Source organism: Oncorhynchus keta, chromosome 33 (assembly GCF_023373465.1).
Source record: "Oncorhynchus keta strain PuntledgeMale-10-30-2019 chromosome 33, Oket_V2, whole genome shotgun sequence".
Taxonomy (NCBI): domain Eukaryota; kingdom Metazoa; phylum Chordata; class Actinopteri; order Salmoniformes; family Salmonidae; genus Oncorhynchus; species Oncorhynchus keta.
The window spans coordinates 4,247,049-4,267,403 of record NC_068453.1 but is presented as its reverse complement, the minus strand read 5'-3'; the positions used below and the strand labels follow the sequence as shown (position 1 = coordinate 4,267,403).

Sequence of the window (20,355 nt, the reverse complement as noted above, 5' to 3'; positions counted from 1 at the left end):
ACAACTATTTTCAGGTCTCACCAGAGATGTTCGATCAGGTTCAAGTCCGGGCTCTGGCTGGGCCACGCAAGGACATTCAGAGACTTGTCTCGAAGTCACTCCTGCGTTGTCTTGGCTGTGTGCTTAGGGTTGTTGTCTTGTTGGAAGGTGAACCTTCGCCTCAGTCTGAGGTCCTGAGTGCTCTGGAGCAGGTTTTCATCAAGGATCTCATTACTTCTCCATTCATCTTTCAAATGATTCTGACTAGTCTCCCAGTCCCTGCCGCTGAAAAACATCCCAACAGCATGATGCTGCCACCACCATGCTTCAACATAGGGATGGTATTGGCCTGGTGATGTGCTGTGCCTGGTTTTCTCGAGATGTGACGCTTGGCATTGAGGCCAAATAGTTTAATCTTGGTTTCATCAGACCAGAGAATCTTGTTTCTCATGGTCTGAGAGTAATTTGCCTTTTACTGAAGAGTGGCTTCCGGCTGGTCACTCTACCATAATGGCCTGATTGGGCACTGTACACACATGTACACCTGGATTGTGTGTTTAAGTAGAGTAGTAATCTGAGGGCACATACTTAATGTATTGTGAAATCTGTTGTAAAAATGTATTTTAATGTAAAAAATATGTAATATAATGAGAGGGATGAGGCAAAAGGTATGGCAAATAAGTCTGGCAGCCCAACTGATTGGCAAACATACTGCAAATTAAGAAATCATGTGACTAAGCAAATAAAAATAAACAAAACTATGAAACAAAGATACAGTTGAAGTCGGAAGTTTACATACACTTAAGTTGGAGTCATTAAAACTTGTTTTTCAACCCCTCCACAAATGTATTGTTAACAAAGTATAGTTTTGGCAAGTCGGATATTATTGTTTACAGACAGATTGTTTAAACTATTGTTTACAGACAGATTATTTCACTTATAATTCACTGTATCACAATTCCAGTGGGTCAGAGGTTTACATACACTAAGTTGACTGTGCCTTTAAACAGCTTGGAAAATTCCAGAAAATGATGTCATGGCTTTAGAAGCTTCTGATAGGCTAATTGACATCATTTGAGTCAATTGGAGGTGTACCTGTGCATGTATTTCAAGGCCTACCTTCAAACTGAGTGGCTCCTTGCTTGACATCATGGGAAAATAAAAAAAAATCAGCCAAGACAGCAGAAAAAAAATTGTAGACCTCCACAAGTCTGGTTCATCCTTGGGAGCAATTTCCAAATGCCTGAAGGTACCACGTTCATCTGTACAAACAATAATACGCAAGTATAAACACCATGGGACCACACAGCCATCATACCGCTCAGGAGGGAGACGCGTTCTGTCTCCTAGAGATGAACATACTTTGGTACGAAAAGTGCAAATCAATCCCAGAACAACAGCTTGTGAAGATGCTGGAGGAAACAGGTACAAGTATCTATATCCACAGTAAAACGAGCCCTATATCGACATAACCTGAAAGGCCGCTCAGCAAGGAAGAAGCCACTGCTCCAAAACCTCCATAAAAAGCCAGACTATGGTTTGCACATGGGGACAAAGATCATACTTTTTGGAGAAATGTCCTCTGGTCTGATGAAACAAAAATAGAACTGTTTGGCCATAATGACCATCGTTATGTTTGGAGGAAAAAGGGGGAGGCTTGCAAGCCGAAGAACACCATCCCAACCATGAAGCACTGGGGTGGCAGCATCATGTTTTGGGGGTGCTTTGCTGCAAGAGGGACTGGTGTACTTCACAAAATAGATGGTGACATGAGGAAGGAAAATTACGTGGATATATTGAAGCAACATCTCACAACATCAATCAGGAAGTTAAAGCTTGGTTGCAAATTGGTCATCCAAATGGACAATGACCCCAAGCATACTTCCAAAGTTGTGGCAAAATGAATTAAGGACAACAAAGTCAAGGTATTGGAGTGGCCATCACAAAGCCCTGACCTTAATCCTATAGAAAATGTGACGGCAGAACTGAAAAAGTCTGTGCGAGCAAGGAGGCCTGCAAACCTGACTCAGTTACACCAGCTCTGTCAGGAGGAATGGGCCAAAATTCACCCAACTTATTGTGGGAAGCCTGTGGAAGGCTACCCGAACGTTTGACTCAAGTTAAACAATTTAAAGGCAATGCTACCAAATACTAATTGAGTGTATGTAAACTTCTGACCCACTGGGAAAAGCTGAAATAAATCATTCTCTCTACTATTATTCTGACATTTCACATTCTTAAAATAAAGTGGTGATCCTAACTGACCTAAGACAGGGAATTTTCACTAGGATTAAATGTCAGGAATTGTAAAAATAAAAAAAATAAAAAATTAAAAAAGAGTTTAAATATATTTGGCTATGGTGCATGTAAACTTCCAACTTCAACTGTATTACTGCCACAATTTTTACTGGACCCCAGCAGCTAATGGGGATCCATAATGAATACAAATACAAAAATAAATTTGAAAATACAAAAATACACAGAAAATAAGTATTTAAAATAAAATTCTTAAATATGCATGTCTTTAAATTAGGTCTGTCAAACGATAAAAACATTTAATTGAATTAATCACAGGATTTGATGTGATAAATCATAAATAATCGCAAAATCAAAATTTGCTCAAATTGAGCCGTAATTTAAGATTTTTTATACAAGAATACTCACGTCTTGATTTTGTCCAAAGTAACGGTTATCAAAATCAGGTAAATTGATGAAGCAGTCTTTCTTTAAACTCAATGAAAACTTGTTTTGACATCACATTGTTGCTTTTAGCTGTATAGATTATGTATTTGGATGTTTTCAGTATATTTTGAATGCTTCAGCTAGATTTATTTGATTAGAATTTAGATGGAATGCAACTTGTGCTACAGAAAAATGCAATGTGAAGAACTTAATTCCCAAGTTTTTACGTACAAGCCTTCCCTGCATCCGTCGATGAGGGCCAGGAAGAGGGGCTTGTTGTGGGGGATGGTCTGCAGGATGTTCCCGTTGTTGGTGACGTAGCCAATGGCCCACTGGCCCAGTCGTGTGCAGCTTTGTCTGAAGATGTAGCTAGAATGAGAGATGGGAAACAGGGAGGTCAGACAAATCAAACATGGAAACAGTAATATTGTCACTGTCGGATGGAAACCTTGTATCTCCAAAAAGGCCATTTTTAAAGAACTGAAAAAAATAGACATTATTTCAACAAAAAGTTCATAATTTGACCACATTCTGGGTCAGATATTCACACGTCACTAAAACATTGCTGTTTTCAACAACAAAAAAATCTATGTTAAATTGGAATTACACATTTTGAGCACATTATACGTGGTGATGTGTGATTTTATTATCATTGATTCGAACGGGCAGCGTCTGACTGAACCTGTGAACACATTGCCACATTTGCATTAATTCTCCATTAATTGACAAGCATGAAAGATTATTTTATATGTGTATTTATCTTTTATGAGTGTAGACATGGACAGCAATATTAAAACATTGTCTCTGTTTTTTAAAGCAGGTTTAAGTCAGAATGGAGACTGGAACATTCAGGAACAATCAACACCTCCTGGAAAGCCATTCTGGTGTGTCTTTGGCATTACAATTTGGGTAATAGAACCGTTGAAAAATAAAACTCTATCCTAGGGTTAGATTTTCAGAAGACTGAGGTTGGTTTTCCTATAACTTTTTTACCTTCCTAGTAAAGCAATACAAAACCATCAAGCATCCCAAAAAAGTGCTAAAAATAGCCCATGTTAACATATGTATCTGAAGAAAGTTCATGAAATCAATAATTTGCTAGTAACAGATGACATTCATAGTCTCTCATATAATCTCTGAAACTCACTTAGATAACACCTTTGATGATAGAGTGGTAGCAATACATGGTTATAAGACCTACCGAAAAGACAGAAGGTGGAGGTGTGGCCATTCATATTCAGAACCACTTTCCTGTAAAGCTTAGAGAGGATCTTGTGTTAAATACTGTTGAAGTAATATGGCTACAGGTTCATCTGCCCCACCTAAAGCCCATTCTGGTGGGAAACTGTCACACCCTGAACTGTTTCACCTGTCTTTGTGCTTGTCTCCACCCCCTTCCAGATGTCGCCCATCTTCCCCATGTATTTATACCTGTGCCAAATTCAAATTAAATTACAAAAAATATTTCATTTTCATGAAATCACAAGTGCAATATAGCAAAACACAGCTTAGCTCGTTGTTAATCCACCTGGCGTGTCAGAGCTCAAAAAAGCTTTACAGCGAAAGCAAACCAAGCGTTAATGTAAGGACATCTCTCTCAGCAGACAAAACATTAGAAACAGCTAGCAGCAAAGTAGATTGGTCACGAAAGTCAGAAAAGCAATTAAATGAATCGCTTACCTTTGATGATCTTCGGATGTTTGCAATCACGAGACTCCCAGTTACACAATAAATGTTCCTTTTGTTCGATAAAGATTATTTTCATATCCAAAAACCTCCATTTGGTTGGCGCATTTTGTTTAGTAATCCACAGGCTCGAGCGGTCACGACGGGGCAGATGAAATTCCAAATAGTATCCGTAAAGTCCGTAGAAACATGTCAAACATTTTTTTATAATCAAACCTCTGGTTGTTTTTAAAATAAATAATTGATCATATTTCAACCGTAGCTTTTTCAATAGGAGAGAGAGAGAGAAAAAATGTCTGCTCCAAGCTGTTGGCGCATGTAAAACTCTGGGGACACCCAGCCGTCCAGTGACACAATGTGATCATTCTCGCTCATTTTTCAGAATAAAAGGCTGAAACTATGTCTAAAGAGTGTTCACACCATGTGGAAGCCATAGGGAAAGGAATCTGGTTGATATCCCTTTAAATGGAGGGATGGAACAGGGAGGTTTGAAAATAAGAGGCACTTCCAAGTTGGATTTTTCTCAGGTTTTCGCCTGCAATATCAGTTATGTTATACTCACAGACAATATTTTGACAGTTGTGGTAACTTTAGAGTGTTTTCTATCCTAATCTGCCAATTATATGCATATTCTGGCTTCTGGGCCTGAGAAATAGGCAGTTTAATTTGGGTATGTTTTTCATCCAAACATCAAAATACTGCCCCTACACTCAACAGATTAATGAACTTCTGCCTGTCCTCGACCTGCCTATTGCCTGCCCCTTGTATTCTAATAAATATCAGAGGCTCAAACAATCTGCCTCCTGTGTTTGCATCTGGGTCTCGCCCTGTGTTGTTATAGTGTGAAACTGGCCATGACTGACCCAGCAGTCTCGGACCGGCTCCGCAACGCTGTCCCTGCAAGGAGCCACCATTGAAAAACATGAGGAGCTACTTCAGAGCCTTATGGAAGGTCTCCATAAGACCACTGGTTCCCTCCTGGTTTGGAGCTCGTTCTGCCACTCACATTGCCTTAAGGCGGCACAGGACCTTCTCCTGCAGGCTCTGGTAAATGCTTGGATTTCTCCCCCATTCCCGTGGAATACCAGGACCTACTGGAGGTGTTCAACAAGGCTCGCGTCACCTCACTCCCTCTGCACCATCCCAACGATTGTGCTATTGATCTCCTCCCGGGCACAACACCGCCTCGTGGGGGGCTATATTCACTGTCTGGCCCTGAAACCAAGGCCATGGAGGAGTACATTGAGGACTCTGGCTGCTGGGAGCATTCGTCCTTCTGCCTCCCCTGCCAGCACAGGGTTATTCTTTGTGGGAAAAAAGGACAAGACCCTGCGTCCATGTATCAACTACCGGGGCCTCAATGATATCACGGTGAAGAATCACTACCCTCTACCACTCCTCTCCTTGGCTTTTAAACCTCTCCAGGGGCCACCATGTTTTCCAAGTTGGACCTTCGGAATGCCTACCACCTAGTTCGGATACGCGAAGGAGACGAGTGGAAGACGGCTTTCAACACAGTTAGTGAACACCATGAGTACCTGGTCATGCCGTTTGGACTCACCAGTGCTCCCGCAGTGTTCCAGGCTCTGGTCAACAATGTGCTCCGTGACGTGTTGAATGGATCAAGATTGCGTTGAAAGAGCGGGTGCACTGGCTGGAAGGGGCGGAATATCCATTTTTGGCGTGGACTGATCATAAGTATTTAGAATATCTCCGCACCGCCATGCACTTTAATTCTAGGCAGGTCCGTTGGGCCCTGTTATTCACCAGGTTCAACTTCACCATCACCTACCACCCAGGGTCTGAGAATGTCAGGGGGGAGCCCTGGCTAACCGAATGTTTGTCCCTGATTCGGCCCGATCTCAGGTCCTGGAATGGGCTCATTCCTCCAAGCTTACCTGCCATCCCAGCTCCCGTCGGACCCTGGCCTTCCTCGGACAATGCTTCTGGTGGCCCACTATTGTTCCTGACGTCTCAGTCTTTGTTGCCGCATGCACAGTGTGTGCTCAGAATAAGACTCCGCGGCAAGCTCCGGCTAGACTCCTTCAATCCCTCCCTGTTCCTCATCGCCCCTGGTTTTATGTATCCCTGGATTTTGTCACTGGGCTTCCATAGTCTGATGGCAACACCACTATCCTGACAGTAGTGGATAGGTTATGTAAAGCCACCCATTTCATCCCTCTCCCCAAGTTACCTTCAGCTAAGGAGACGGACCAACTCATGGTGCAGCACGTCTTCGGAATCCATGGACTCCCTGTCGACATTGTCTCTGATCGTGGTCCTCAACCCCTCTCCAGGTATCAACCATCTTCACCATTATCCCCAGTGTATTTATACTTGTGTACTATGTCTGTTGCCAGTTTGTCTTGTCTTGTCAAGCCTACCAGCATGTTTTTCCGTGCTCCTGTTTTTCCTAGTCTCTGTTTTCTAGCCCTCCCGGGTTCTGACCTGTTCTGCCTGCCCTGACCTCGAGCCTGCCTGCCCCCCTGTACCTTTCGGAATCTGACCTAGTTAATGAACTTCTGCCTGTCCTTGCCCTGTCTATTGCCTGCCCCTTGTATTGCAATAAATATCAGAGACTCAAATCATCTGCCTCCCACGAACGCATCTGGGTCTCGCCCTGTGTCATTATAGGAAGCTGCTACAGACCACCAAGGACTAACAGTCAGTATCTGGATTACATGTTTGAAAATATATGTGAAATCAAGAGAGAAGTATATTTTCCTGGGTGATTTAAATATTGACAGGCTTTTATTAGGGCATCAATCCACTCAAGACAAAGCTTCAAACTGTAACTAGTGCAACCTGGTTCTGGTTATCAGTCAACCTACCAGGGTAGTTACAAACAGCACAGGAAGGAAATCATCAACATGTATTGATCACATCTTTACTAATGCTGAAGAAATTTGCTTTAAAGCTGTATCAAAATCCATTGGATGTAGTGATCACAATATAGTAGCCATATCTAGGAAAACCAATACAAGAAGTTCTGTAGTGATTCCTGATGTAAAGAATATTTGTTGGTCCGTGGTGCGTAATGTGGACCAACCAGACGCTTCACTTTACACATTTATGAAATTGCTTATCCCAGTTACTAATAAGCATGCACCCATTAACTTCTTATGGCTTGGGGGCAGTATTTTGACATCTGGATGAGAAGCGTGCCCAAAGTAAACTGCTTGTTACTCAGGTCCAGAAGTTAGGGTATGCATATAATTGGTAGATTTGGATAGAAAAAACTCTAAAGGTACCGAAACTGTTAAAATAATGTCTGTGAGTATAACAGAACTGATATGGCAGGCGAAAACCTGAGGAAAATCGATCCAGGAAGTGGGATTTTTTTGTTGTGGCAATTTTCAATTGAATGCCTATAGAGTATCTAATGGGTTAGGACCCAGATTGCAGTTCCTATGGCTTCCACACGATGTCAACAGTCTTTAGACATTGTTTCAGGCTTGTTTTCTGTAAAATTAAGAAGAATGAGACCTTTCTGTCAGTGGACTGTAGAATCATGCAGTGCTGGTTTGTGCGCATGACAGAGTGCACGCCCTTCGTTGTTTTTCCTTTCTATTGAATACGCTATTGTCCAGTTGAAATATTATCGATTATTTAGACAACAACCTGAGGATTAATTCTAAACATCGTTTGACATGTTTCGACGAACTTTGCCGGTACTATTAGGATGTATTCGTCTGCATGCTTTGTTTTTGGGATATAAAGAGGGACTTTATCAAACAAAATGAACATTTATTGTGTAGCGGGGACTCTTGGGACTGCAACTGTAACAGAATAACTTTACGTCCGTCCCCTCGCCCATACCCGGGCGCGAACCAGGGACCCTCTGCACACATCGACAACAGTCACCCTCGAAGCATCGTTACCCATCGCTCCACAAGAGCAAGGGGAACTACTACTTCAAGGTCTCAGAGCAAGTGACGTAACCGATTGAAACGCTATTTAGCGCGCACCGCTAACTAAGCTAGCCGTTTCACATCCGTTACACAACCATATGAAGATCTTCAAAGCTAAGTGATTAATTTTATTTGATCGCTATTGCTGACTTTTGTAATTTCTTTACTTGGTTGTAAAATGTTTGTATGCTTTTGTAAGCGGGGCGCTGTCCTCAGATAATCGCAAGAAAGCTAAGGTAACTGAGCTAAACGACTACCGCCCAGTAGCACTCACTTCCGTCATCATGAAGTGCTTTGAGAGACTAGTCAAGGACCATATCACCTCCACCCTACCTGACACCCTAGACCCACTCCAATTTGCTTACCGCCCAAATAGGTCCACAGACGATGCAATCTCAACCACACTGCACACTGCCCTAACCCATCTGGACAAGAGGAATACCTATGTGAGAACGCTGTTCATCGACTACAGCTCGGCATTTAACACCATAGTGCCCTCCAAGCTCGTCATCAAGCTCGAGACCCTGGACCTCGACCCCGTCCTGTGCAACTGGGTACTGGACTTCCTGATGGGCCGCCCCCAGGTGGTGAGGGTAGGCAACAACATCCCCACCCCGCTGATCCTTAACACTGGGGCCCCACAAGGGTGCGTTCTGAGCCCACTCCTGTACTCCCTGTTCACCCACGACCGCGTGGCCACGCACGACTCCAACTCAATCATCAAGTTTGCGGACGACACAACAGTGGTAGGCTTGATTACCAACAACGACGAGACGGCCTACAGGGAGGAGGTGAGGGCCCTCGGAGTGTGGTGTCAGGAAAATAACCTCACACTAAACGTCAACAAAACTAAGGAGATGATTGTGGACTTCAGGAAACAGCAGAGGGAACACCCCCCTATCCACATCGATGGAACAGTAGGGTAGTAAGGGTAGTAAGTTTTAAGTTCCTCGGCGTACACATCACAGACAAACTGAATTGGTCCACCCACACAGACAGCATCGTGAAGGCGCAGCAGCGCCTCTTCAACCTCAGGAGGCTGAAGAAATTTGGCTTGTCACCAAAAGCACTCACAAACTTCTACAGATGCACAATCGAGAGCATCCTGTCAGGCTGTATCACCGCCTGGTACGGCAACTGCTCCGCCCACAACCGTAAGGCTCTCCAGAGGGTAGTGAGGTCTGCACAACGCATCACCGGGGGCAAACTACCTGCCCTCCAGGACACCTACACCACCCGATGTCACAGGAAAGCCATAAAGATCATCAAGGACAACAACCACCCGAGCCACAGCCTGTTCATCCCGCTATCATCCAGAAGGCGAGGTCAGTACAGGTGCATCAAAGCTGGGACCGAGAGACTGAAAAACAGCTTCTATCTCAAGGCCATCAGACTGTTAAACAGCCACCACTAACATTGAGTGGCTGCTGCCAACACACTGACTCAACTCCAGCCACTTTAATAATGGTACCTAATATAATGTTTACATACCCTACATTATTCATTTCATATGTATACGTATATACTGTACTCTATATCATCTACTGCATCTTTATGTAATACATGTATCACTAGCCACTATAACTATGCCACTTTGTTTACATACTCATCTCATATGTATATACTGCACTCAATACCATCTACTGTATCTTGCCTATGCCGCTCTGTACCATCACTCATTCATATATCTTTATGTACATATTCTTTATCCCCTTACATTTGCGTCTATAAGGTAGTAGTTTTGGAATTGTTAGCTAGATTACTTGTTGGTTATTACTGCATTGTCAGAACTAGAAGCACAAGCATTTCGCTACACTCGCATTAACATCTGCTAACCATGTGTGTGTGACAAATACAATTTGATTTGATTTGATTTGGTATGCTTTCACCGTAAAGCCTTTTGAAATCTGACAAAGCGGCTGGATTAACAAGACGTTCATCTTTAAGCCGATGTATAACTTTCACGTTGTGACCTTAGTTCTTTTGTTATGTCTTTGTTCTAGTATGGTCAGGGCGTGAGTTGGGTGGGTTGTCTATGTTCCTTTTTCTATGATTTGGTATTTCTGTGTTTGGCCTGGTATGGTTCTCAATCAGAGGCAGCTGTCATCGTTGTCCCTGATTGAGAACCATACTTAGGCAGCCTGTTTTCACCTTTGAGTTGTGGGTGATTATACTTTCTGTTTAGTGTGTTCTTTGCACCTGACGGAGCTGTTTCGGTTGTGCTTTTTGTTTCTTTGTTTGATCTTGTTCAGTTTAAATAAATAATATGAACAAGTACCACGCTGCGCTTTGGTCCTCACCTTCTTCCACCGACAGCCGTGACAATAACACATGCATTTTTTATGAATGTTTATTATGACTATTTCTGTATTTTGAATTTGGCGCTCTGCAATTTCACCGGATGTTGTCGAGGTGGGTAGCTGGCGGAATGCCTGCGCCAGAAAGGTTAAGAAAATGACTGTAAAAACTGTTAAATCCCTGAAGATTGATGAGGAATTGACTGCACAACTGATTGGCAAACGTACGGAAAATTGAGAAATCATGTGACAAAACTAAATAAAAAGAACTACACTATGAAACAAAGATAAATTACATAAACAATGATAGTAAAAACTTTAGAAGAACTTAAATAACATTTTGGGCAAAAAAGCAAACTCAGCTCCATCATTCATTGAATCAGATGGCTCATTCATCACAAAACCCACTGATATTGACAGCTACTTTAATTATTTTTAATTTGCATGATTAGCCAATTTAGGCATGACATGCCAGCAACAAGCTCTGCCTATATCTGACCAATTTATGAAAGACGAGCATTGTAATTTAGAATTCCGTAAAGTGAGTGTGGAAGAGGTGAAAAACAATTGTTGTCTATCAACAATGACAAGCCACCGGGGTCTTACAACTTGGATGGAAAATTACTGAGGATAATAGCGGATGATATTGCCACTCCTACTAGAATGTGTGTGCCATCATGCCTGGAAGGAAGCAAAAGTCATTCCGCTACCTAAGAATAGTAAAGCCCCCTTTACTGGCTCAAATAGCCAACCTATCATCCTGTTACCAACCCTTGGTAAACAGCAACCTTACAGCTAGCCATGATTGGCTGAGATAATGAGTGGACTGGAAATGCCGAGAGATGAGTTTAGATTGGTCTGACATGTAGCACGACATGTAGTCTATTTGAGCTGGTTAGTATGTGTAGGTAATCCTGTCTAACACGGCTTTAAAAAATATGTATTGCATAGTAGAACTGCATAAGTGTTGCTCTCCACTTTCTGGAGGACCGAGTTTTGTAATTAGTGGAATTAGATTATGATAGCTAAGGTGATGGAGAAAACCTTTGTCCCCGGATTACATCTTCAAACTAAGGGCAAACACAGCATATGTGACAGAGAGGGAAAATCGTCCATCCAAGTATATGGGTAAGAGATTTTCTAATTTGGTCGGAAAGTCATTTTCAATTCAAGTTAAAGTGTACAGTTAGCTGGCTGGCTCGCGAGCTAACGTCACGTGTATGATCTGTGCAGTAATGTTGTTCATATCTCAGAGACATTTGCTTTGCTATTTATAGCATAATGTTAGCTAGCTAACATTGAACCTAGCTGGGACAATGACCCAACACACCTCCAGTGTGTGAAATTGCTATTTGACAAAGAAGGAGAGTGATGGAGTGCTGCATCAGATGACCTGGCCTCCACAATCACCCGACCTCAACCCAATTGAGATGGTTTGGGATGAGTTGGACCGCACAGCAAAGGAAAAGCAGTCAACAAGTGCTCAGCATATGTGGGAACTGTTGGAAAAGTTGATTTAGAGAATGCCAAGAGTGTGCAAAGCTGTCGTCAAAGCAAAGGGTGGCTACTTTGAAGAATCTCAATTCTAAAATATATTTGTTTAACACTTTTTTGGTTACTACATGATTCCATATGTGTTCTTTCAAAATGTTGATATCTTTACTATTATTCTACAATGTTGAAAATAGTAAAAATAAAGAAAAACCATTGAGAAAGTAGGTGTGTCGAAACTTCCAAGCTTAAAAATAAAATGTTTCCATGCCACACCTGCCCATTGATGGCCAAAAATTCAGTCTGTCTGAGAGTAAATCAAGAGGCCCGGAGAATCAATCACGGATAAACAGATAGATTTAAAAGAGCGTAAACCTGTTTCCAATAAGAGCCCTACTTACCCTCACCACATGTCCCTAAGAACACACACGCAAGCACACATGTTTACACACGCACACCAACACACCTTCCTGTGGCATGTACATACCTGCCGGGTTTGTTGGTGTATTTCTGTAGCCGTGCCTTAACCTCGTCATAGGTCAAGAAAGCCATGTAACCAGGGTGAGTCACAGCCAGGAAGTTCCAGTTTCTCAGGATGGAGCCCCATGGCTGATAGGGAAGAGAGAATAAGGAGAGGAGTCACACACACACACACACCCAGATACTTCCATTTGGATCAACAATGAAACATTGTGCATGCAAGGACTCCTAAATCTTGGAGGTCACAGATGGGCCACTCAAATAACAAAATAACTTATCAAATAAGACAACTTAAGTGATGAGGAAGCATCAGATTCCATCCTGTCTTCCATTCTTATAGTGTACTAAACCAGGATCACTTGGACAGAGTATGCATCTACTTCAAGGGCACTATTTCTTGGAGCCTGGAGAAAGCCAAATTATTAATAATAGATCATGAAGGACAACAACCACCCGAGCCACTGCCTGTTCACCCCGCTATATCATCCAGAAGGTGAGGTAAGTACACGTGCATAAAAGCTGGGCCCGAGAGACTGAAAAACAGCTTCTATCTCAAAGCCATCAGACTGTTAAATAGCCATCACTAGCACCTTAGAGGCCGCTGCCCTGTATACATAGACTTGAAATCACTGGCCACTTTAATAATTGGAACACTAGTCCCTGTAATAATGTTTACATATTTTACACTACTCATCTCATATGTATATATTTCATTCTATTCTATCTTAGTCTATGCCGCTCTGACATTGCTCGTCCAAATATTTATATATTCCTAACTCCATTCCTTTACTCGAAATGTGTGTGTATTGTGTGTATTGTTGTGAGATTTTTAGATATTACTTGTTAAGATATTTTTAGACTGCTGGAGCTAGACACACAAGCATTTCACTACACCCGCAATAACATCTGCTAAACATGTGTTTGTGACCAGTAACATTTGATTTGATGATTTGAGGCTGTGTCATCAACTGGCCATGACCGAGAGTCCCAAAGGGCGGCATGCAATTGGCCCTACATTGTTTCTCTGAACGCACCCGGCTTGTCGCTTTGATCTATATACATTATTGTCTTGCTTTATGAAATGGGGTGGGGGAGGCGAGTGTGGAGTGAACCCTCGTTTCAGTTTTCATCTTTTTTTCATCTTTCTCAAATGGCTATGACAGTCTATTTATGTTATTTGGGTAACCCGAGGAGGAGGAAAGGGGGAGGATCATTCCGAATTCTACTAAAAGAGAAAGAACGTGGGGGTATTAAAAAGCACGAGAAAATTAACAAAGTGAAATTTACCTGGAAAAGCCTGGTGAAGATGTCGAACTCAAAGACAGATATGTAGTCGTTGCAGGTGAGGTCGATGGTGGACTTAAGGGCCATGGCCTCCAGGCTAGAGCTGATGTGATGCACTTCGTGAAGGCACTGTCGGAACACTTTCCAAGGCACGATGGTCCTGGAGGGCACAGCCAGACCACAAACCAAAAGTCAGTGGAGCTAAACAACAGTCTAAAGTCACCAAAATAAACCGAGTGGTAGCTCATAATAAGAAACGGGGTTTTCTAGTTTTTACTGATAGCAATGACCTTCTGTGGAATATCACAATAAAGACAGAGCTTTTCATGCTATGTGCAGTGCCTTCAGAAAGTATTCATCCTACTTGACTTATTCCACATTTAGTTATGTTACACCCTGAATTCAAAATGGATTAAATAGATGACATTTTCTCACCCATCTACACACAATACCCCATAATGACAAAGTGCAAACATGTTTTTAGACATTTTTGAAAATGTATTGAAAATGAAATACAGAAATATGTCTTGGAGTCAATACTTTGTATAAGCACCTTTGGCAGCGATTACAGTCTTTCTCTTGAGGTTTTCACACCTGGATTGTATAACATTTGCAATTTATTAATTTAAAAATCCATCAAGCTCTGTCAAATTGGTTGTTGATCATTTCTAGACAACCATGCTCAGGTCTTGCCCTAGATTTTCTAATAGATCTAACTCAAAACTGTAACTCGGCCACATTCACTGTTTTCTTGGTAAGCAATTCCAGTGTAGATCTGACCATGTGTTTTAGGTTATTGTCCTGCTGAAAGGTGAATTCATCTCCCAGTGTCTGGTGTAATGTCACGCCCTGACCGTAGATTGCTTTGTATGTTTCTATTTTTAGTTTGGTCAAGGTGTGATGTGGGTGGGTATTCTATGTTGTAGGTCTAGGTTTTCCTTTTCTATGTGTTTGGCCTGGGATGGTTCTCAATCAGAGGCAGTCTATCGTTGTCTCTGTTTGAGAGCCATACTTAGGTAGCCTGTTTTCCCATTTTGAGTTGTGGTTGATTATTTTTCAGTGTTTTCACCATACGGGACTGTTTTCGTATTTTCCTTTATTATTTTGGCCGTTTGTATTCGGTGTTCAGTTTATTAAAGGCATCATGAACACGTACCACGCTGATGTTTATGGTTAGGTACACAGTGGTGCAACAACAGTGCTTTTTTTGCGAATGCGCTTGCTAAATCACCCGTTTGGGGAAGTAGGCTATGATTCAATGATAAATTAACGGGCACCGCATTGATTATATGCAACGCAGGACAAGCTAGATAAACTATTAATATCATCAACCATGTGTATTTAACTAGTGATTATGTTAAGATTGATTGTTTCTTATAAGATACGTTTAATGCTAGTTAGCACCTTACTCCTTGCTGCACTCGCATAACAGGTAGTCAGCCTTCCACGCAGTTTAGGCTGTTTCGGTTTTCATTACGTTTTGTAGAGTTTGTGTTTTGGATTCGTGTTACGTTTGTTTTATTAAACATGGATCACAATATACACGCTGCAGTTTGGTCTGACTCTCCTTCACCTTATGAAAACCGTGACAGTTTGTCAGTGTCAGCAGAATAGGCTACCCTGTAATTTTTGTAGTATAAAAAAAATGCATGCACACACTTGGGTGTCCCGTACTTAAGAAATTAAATATACTTTCACCCCTGACCATAATAAACCTCATTAAATGGGCTTGATCATCCATTTTTATGAAACTTCTAAATGAATAGTATAGACATTGATTCTTGAAGAAAAGAACTGGTAAATAAATGCCTCACGAGCTTTAGTTCAACTGCCTTGCTCCATCACAACCCAAGCTTGTTTGAAGCTATACAAACAGTGTATCGCTTCAAATATAGAGTCAGTCCTGCATCCAAAGCTCCACCAATGAATTTGAGAGTGATTTTATTTCTCCAGCACCACCCCTCACTGCTTAACAAAAACAAAACGGGAGGAATGTTGTCATCCTAAAAAACTAACAGTAAAATCCGGCGTGCTGAACACTATGGCTGTCACTTTAGAACAACATAATGGAAAAACGTCAGTCACCTTTCTAAATCAGCCAGCAATAAAACAAAGGGAACCAAAACTGTGAGGTAAAACGGCTGCGTGCTGTGAGACAGACAGAAAGGTGCACTTCCTGTCACAAGACAAATAACTCAGTGTAATAGATACAGAGTTGTGTGAGCATGGAAAGATAGTTCACAATACACCCTAAACAACCCTCAAGGGAGGTTTCGGTGGTTGGCCCCTTTAGGGGAATTGGAAGCTAACAAGACAACATCACACCTATACTGAGCCTTTTGTCACGAGTAAATACTTATTTTCCACCATAATTTGCAAATAAATTCATTAAAAATCCTACAATGTGATTTTCTGGATTTTTTTTCTCATTTTGTCTGTCATAGTTGAAGTGTACCTATGATGAAAATTACAGGTCTCTCATCTTTTTAAGTGGGAGAACTTCCACAATTGGTTGCTGACTAAATACTTTTTTTGCCCCACTGTATATTTAAGCCAGGGATAGCTGCAGCCATTGGGGAAATCACAACAGAATTGTCACCAGGAGTCTTCTTTCTGATGTTTATGATCACAGGTGTCATTTTCAAAATGAGTGGCACCCACTGAGTGACACAGTCAGTCCATGCAGGCTTTTGAGGGACACTAAGATGATGAAACCCCATGCCTTTGAATAGTCTGGGTCTCATTCAGTCAAGGTTCCCTGGGAAAACTTCTAAATAAAGCTAGGTAACATATGTCACCATCAGCATCACATTTCACTTGTCATAAAGCATTCTTTTGGGGATATGATGACATAGTGGATTATGTCACATTTGGCAAATCACCCTACAGAAGGCCCTGCTATGTGGAAGTAATTCAGTTTACTGTAGTGCCTTCAGAAAGTATTCACACCCTTTGACTTTTTCCATATTATATTATATTATTATATTATTATTTATATTCTGTTGCATTACAGCCTGAATTTGAAATTGATTTAATTTAGATGTTGTGTCACTGATCTACAGACAATACCCCATCATGTCAAAGTGGAATTATGTTTTTAGAAATGTTAAAAAATGTATTTTAAAAATGAAAAGATGTAATGTCTTGAGTCAATGAGTATACCACCCCTTTCTTATGGCAAGCCTAAACTTCAGGAGTAAACATTTGCTTAACAAGTCACGTAATAAGTTGTATGGACTAATTATGTGTGCAATAATGGTATTTAACATGATTTTTGAATGACTACCCCATCTCTGTACCCCACACATAAAATGATGTGTAAGGTCCCTCAGTCGAGCAGTGAATTTCAAGCACAGATTCAACAATAAATACCAGTGAGGTTTTCCTATGCCTCACAAAGAAGGACACCTATTGGTAGATGGGTAAAAAGCAGACACTGCATATCCCTTTGAGCATGTTGAAGTTACTAATTAGATTTTGGATGGTGTATCAATACACCCAGTCACTACAAAGGTACAGATTACATTTTTGTGCTGAATATAAACCATTATGTTTGGTGCAAATCCAACACAACACATCATTGACTAGCACTCTTCATATTTTCAAGCATGGTGGTGGCTGCATCATGTCATGTATATGCTTGTCATCGGCAAGGACTAGGGAGTTTTTAAGGATAAAAAGAAAAGGAATAGAGCTAAGCACCGGCAACACCCTAGAGGAAAACCGGGTTCAGTCTGCCTTCTAACAGACACTGGGAGACAAATTCACTTTTCAGCAGTACACTCCCAGAGTCCTATTAAAATTCTTGCTTGAAAAATAGTTATTAGCTCAAAAGCTATTTTTGCCCATTTGAATGGAAATCTATTATATTAAGGTCCTAAATTGATTTGATATTGATATAAAAACCTTTAAAAATGACTTGTGTTTCCAGCAGCAACACCAAAGGCCACTGGCCAAAATTGTTGAACTGCTTCCTTTTTTCTTCCAAGTGGAATTTGTTTGGGAGGTGGAAATGGTATGGTAACATATTATCTATGTACTGGGACTGTACACAGTGAAACCATCATTGTAGATTTGGGTGATTTACCCTCTTTGTTCTTTTCTTCTTTGACTCATACTTCACGAGTACTTCTCCACAGTCAGTGTTTTCTTAGGGGGTGCATGTGGGTGTGCGTGTGGGGGCAGACATTACTGTGTCTGCATATGACTGTTTTAGAAACTAACACAACTTTATTGTAGATGTAGACTATTTTCAGACTGCCTAGAAGACATAAATTAGGGCATTATATCATTAAACATGAGAGTTTAATTTAAAACCAAGTCAATACTACTGTAAACCTCAATTTACATGAACAGCAGGTTCACAGGCACATTTTTATTTTTGTACCTTTATTTATTCAGGGGTCTCATTTTCAATGGTGCCCCGAGGACAACACTTCATAAATATTTTCCCAATAACAATAAAAACAAACAAAAATATAATTTACAATTTCAGCACCACAATCACCACAAAAACTAAAGGCGGACCCACATATGTTGAGCACTTGTTGGCTGCTTTTCCTTCACTCCGTAGTCCAACTCATCCCAAACCATCTCAATAGGGTTGAGGTCGGGTGATTGTGGAGGCCAGGTCATCTGATGCAGCACTCAATCACTCTCCTTCTTGGTCAAATAGCCCTTACACAGCCTGGAGGTGTGTTGGGTCATTGTCCTGTTGAAAAACAAATGATAGTCCAACTAAGCACAAACCAGATGGGATGGTGCATCGCAGAATGCTGTGGTAGCCATGCTGGTTAAGTGTGCCTTCAATTATAAATAAATCCCCGACAGTGTCACCAGCAAAGCACCCCCACACCATCACACCACCTCCTCCATGCTTCACGATGGGAATCACAAATGCGGAGATCATCCGTTCACCTACTTTGCGTCTCACAAAGACAAGGCGTTTGGAAACAAAAATTGTGAATTTGGACTCATCAGACCAAAGGACAGATTTCCACTGGTCTAATGTCCATTGCTTGTGTTTCTTGGCCCAAACAAGTCTCTTCTTATTATTGATGTCCTTTAGTAATGGTTTCTTTGCAGCAATTCGACCATGGTCTGATTCACGCAGTCTCCTCCGAATAGTTCATGTTGACATCTGTCTGTTACTTGAACTCTGTGAAGCATTTATTTGGGCTGCAATCTGAGGCTGGTAACTTATCCTCTGCAGCTGAGGTAACTCTGGGTCTTCCTGTCCTGTGGCATTCTTAATTAGAGCCAGTTTCATTGTAGGGACTGCACTTGAAGAAACTTTCAAAGTTCTTGAAATTTTCCGGATTGACTGTCCTTCATGTCTTAAAAGTAATGATGGACTGTCGTTTCTCTTTGCTTATGGTAGCTGTTCTTGCCATAATATGGGCTTTATCTTTTACCAGATAGGGCTATCTTCTGTATACCACCCCTACCTTGTCAGAACACAACTGATTAACTCAAAAGCATTAAGAAGTAAAGACATTCTACAAATTAACTTTCAACAAGGCACACCTGTTAATTGAAATGCATTCCAGGTGACTACCTCATGAAGCTGGTTGAGAGAATGCCAAGAGTGTGCACAAATGTCATCAAGGCAAAGGGTGGCTACTTTGACAAATCTCAAATATCAAATATATTTAGATTTGTACTTTTTTGGTTACTACATGAATCCATATGTGTTATTTCATAGTTTTGATGTCTTCACTATTATTCTACAATGTAGAAAATTGAAGAAAAAAAATAAAGAAAACCCCTGGAATGAGTAGGTGTGTACAAACGTTAGTAGTATAATTGCCTTACTGAAGAGCTCAGTGACTTTTAACTTGGCATCGTCATACTCAGGGTTGGGGAACAACAACATGTAAGGGATTACAAAAAACGGTAACTCTATCATATTACAGATACTTCTGAAAAACTAGATTATTACTTTGAGGATTACTTATAAATTCAGTTTCTGGTAATTGACACTTGTTTTCTCAATGACATTGAAATCATCATTGAAAAAAGGCGCAAGTTTAAGTCTGTTCCACCTGAGCGAGTCTGACCACACGTCAGAGACCACTGTGATGACACACTAAATGTGTTTGATAGATCGCGGGAAAAGAGCAGGAATAGGCTTTTGTAAGCTACAGTCCAAGCTATGTCTTCCAATGGTGCGACTGCTGTCGGCATCCAAAGATGATCCAACTTGACTAAACGCTTGGAGGTAAGGATGACAGCAGTGGTGTAGTCTACTGCGATATGGATATCACTTATTATTGATATCTACATAGCGCATTGATGTGAATCACACTGCTGCTCTCTCATTTAGCCATTTGCGCCTTGCGGATTGTGTTTGTTCTGGATGTCTGTTCACAAATCTAAATGTGTATTTGAACCCAATAATGGTTGAATTCAAGAAGTTTAAGCTGCCTATCAGTCATAGTTTTTGAAACTAGTGGACAACAAGTGACAAATGCGCTCTTGCAACAGCTCCATAGTGCGGATCCCAACCTATAGAATAAAAGTGGGGCTTTAATTTCTGAATCTAA

At 41.2% G+C, this 20,355-nt stretch overlaps 1 protein-coding gene and 1 long non-coding RNA gene across 4 annotated transcripts in view; both read right to left on the bottom strand.

Moving 5' to 3' along the window:
- LOC118366069 (uncharacterized) overlaps positions 1-20,355 on the bottom strand; it is a 232,255-nt gene that overhangs the window by 148,434 nt on the left and 63,466 nt on the right. The window lies entirely within an intron of this gene.
- cblb (Cbl proto-oncogene B, E3 ubiquitin protein ligase) overlaps positions 1-20,355 on the bottom strand; it is a 146,441-nt gene that overhangs the window by 69,178 nt on the left and 56,908 nt on the right. For both annotated transcript variants that reach the window (XM_035748412.2, XM_035748411.2), the window contains 3 exons: positions 13,814-13,970; positions 12,534-12,655; positions 2,893-3,030 (listed from right to left, as the gene is read on the bottom strand). In XM_035748412.2, the coding sequence (XP_035604305.1) occupies positions 2,893-3,030; positions 12,534-12,655; positions 13,814-13,970 (417 nt within the window). The remainder of the gene's footprint in view (positions 1-2,892; positions 3,031-12,533; positions 12,656-13,813; positions 13,971-20,355) is intronic.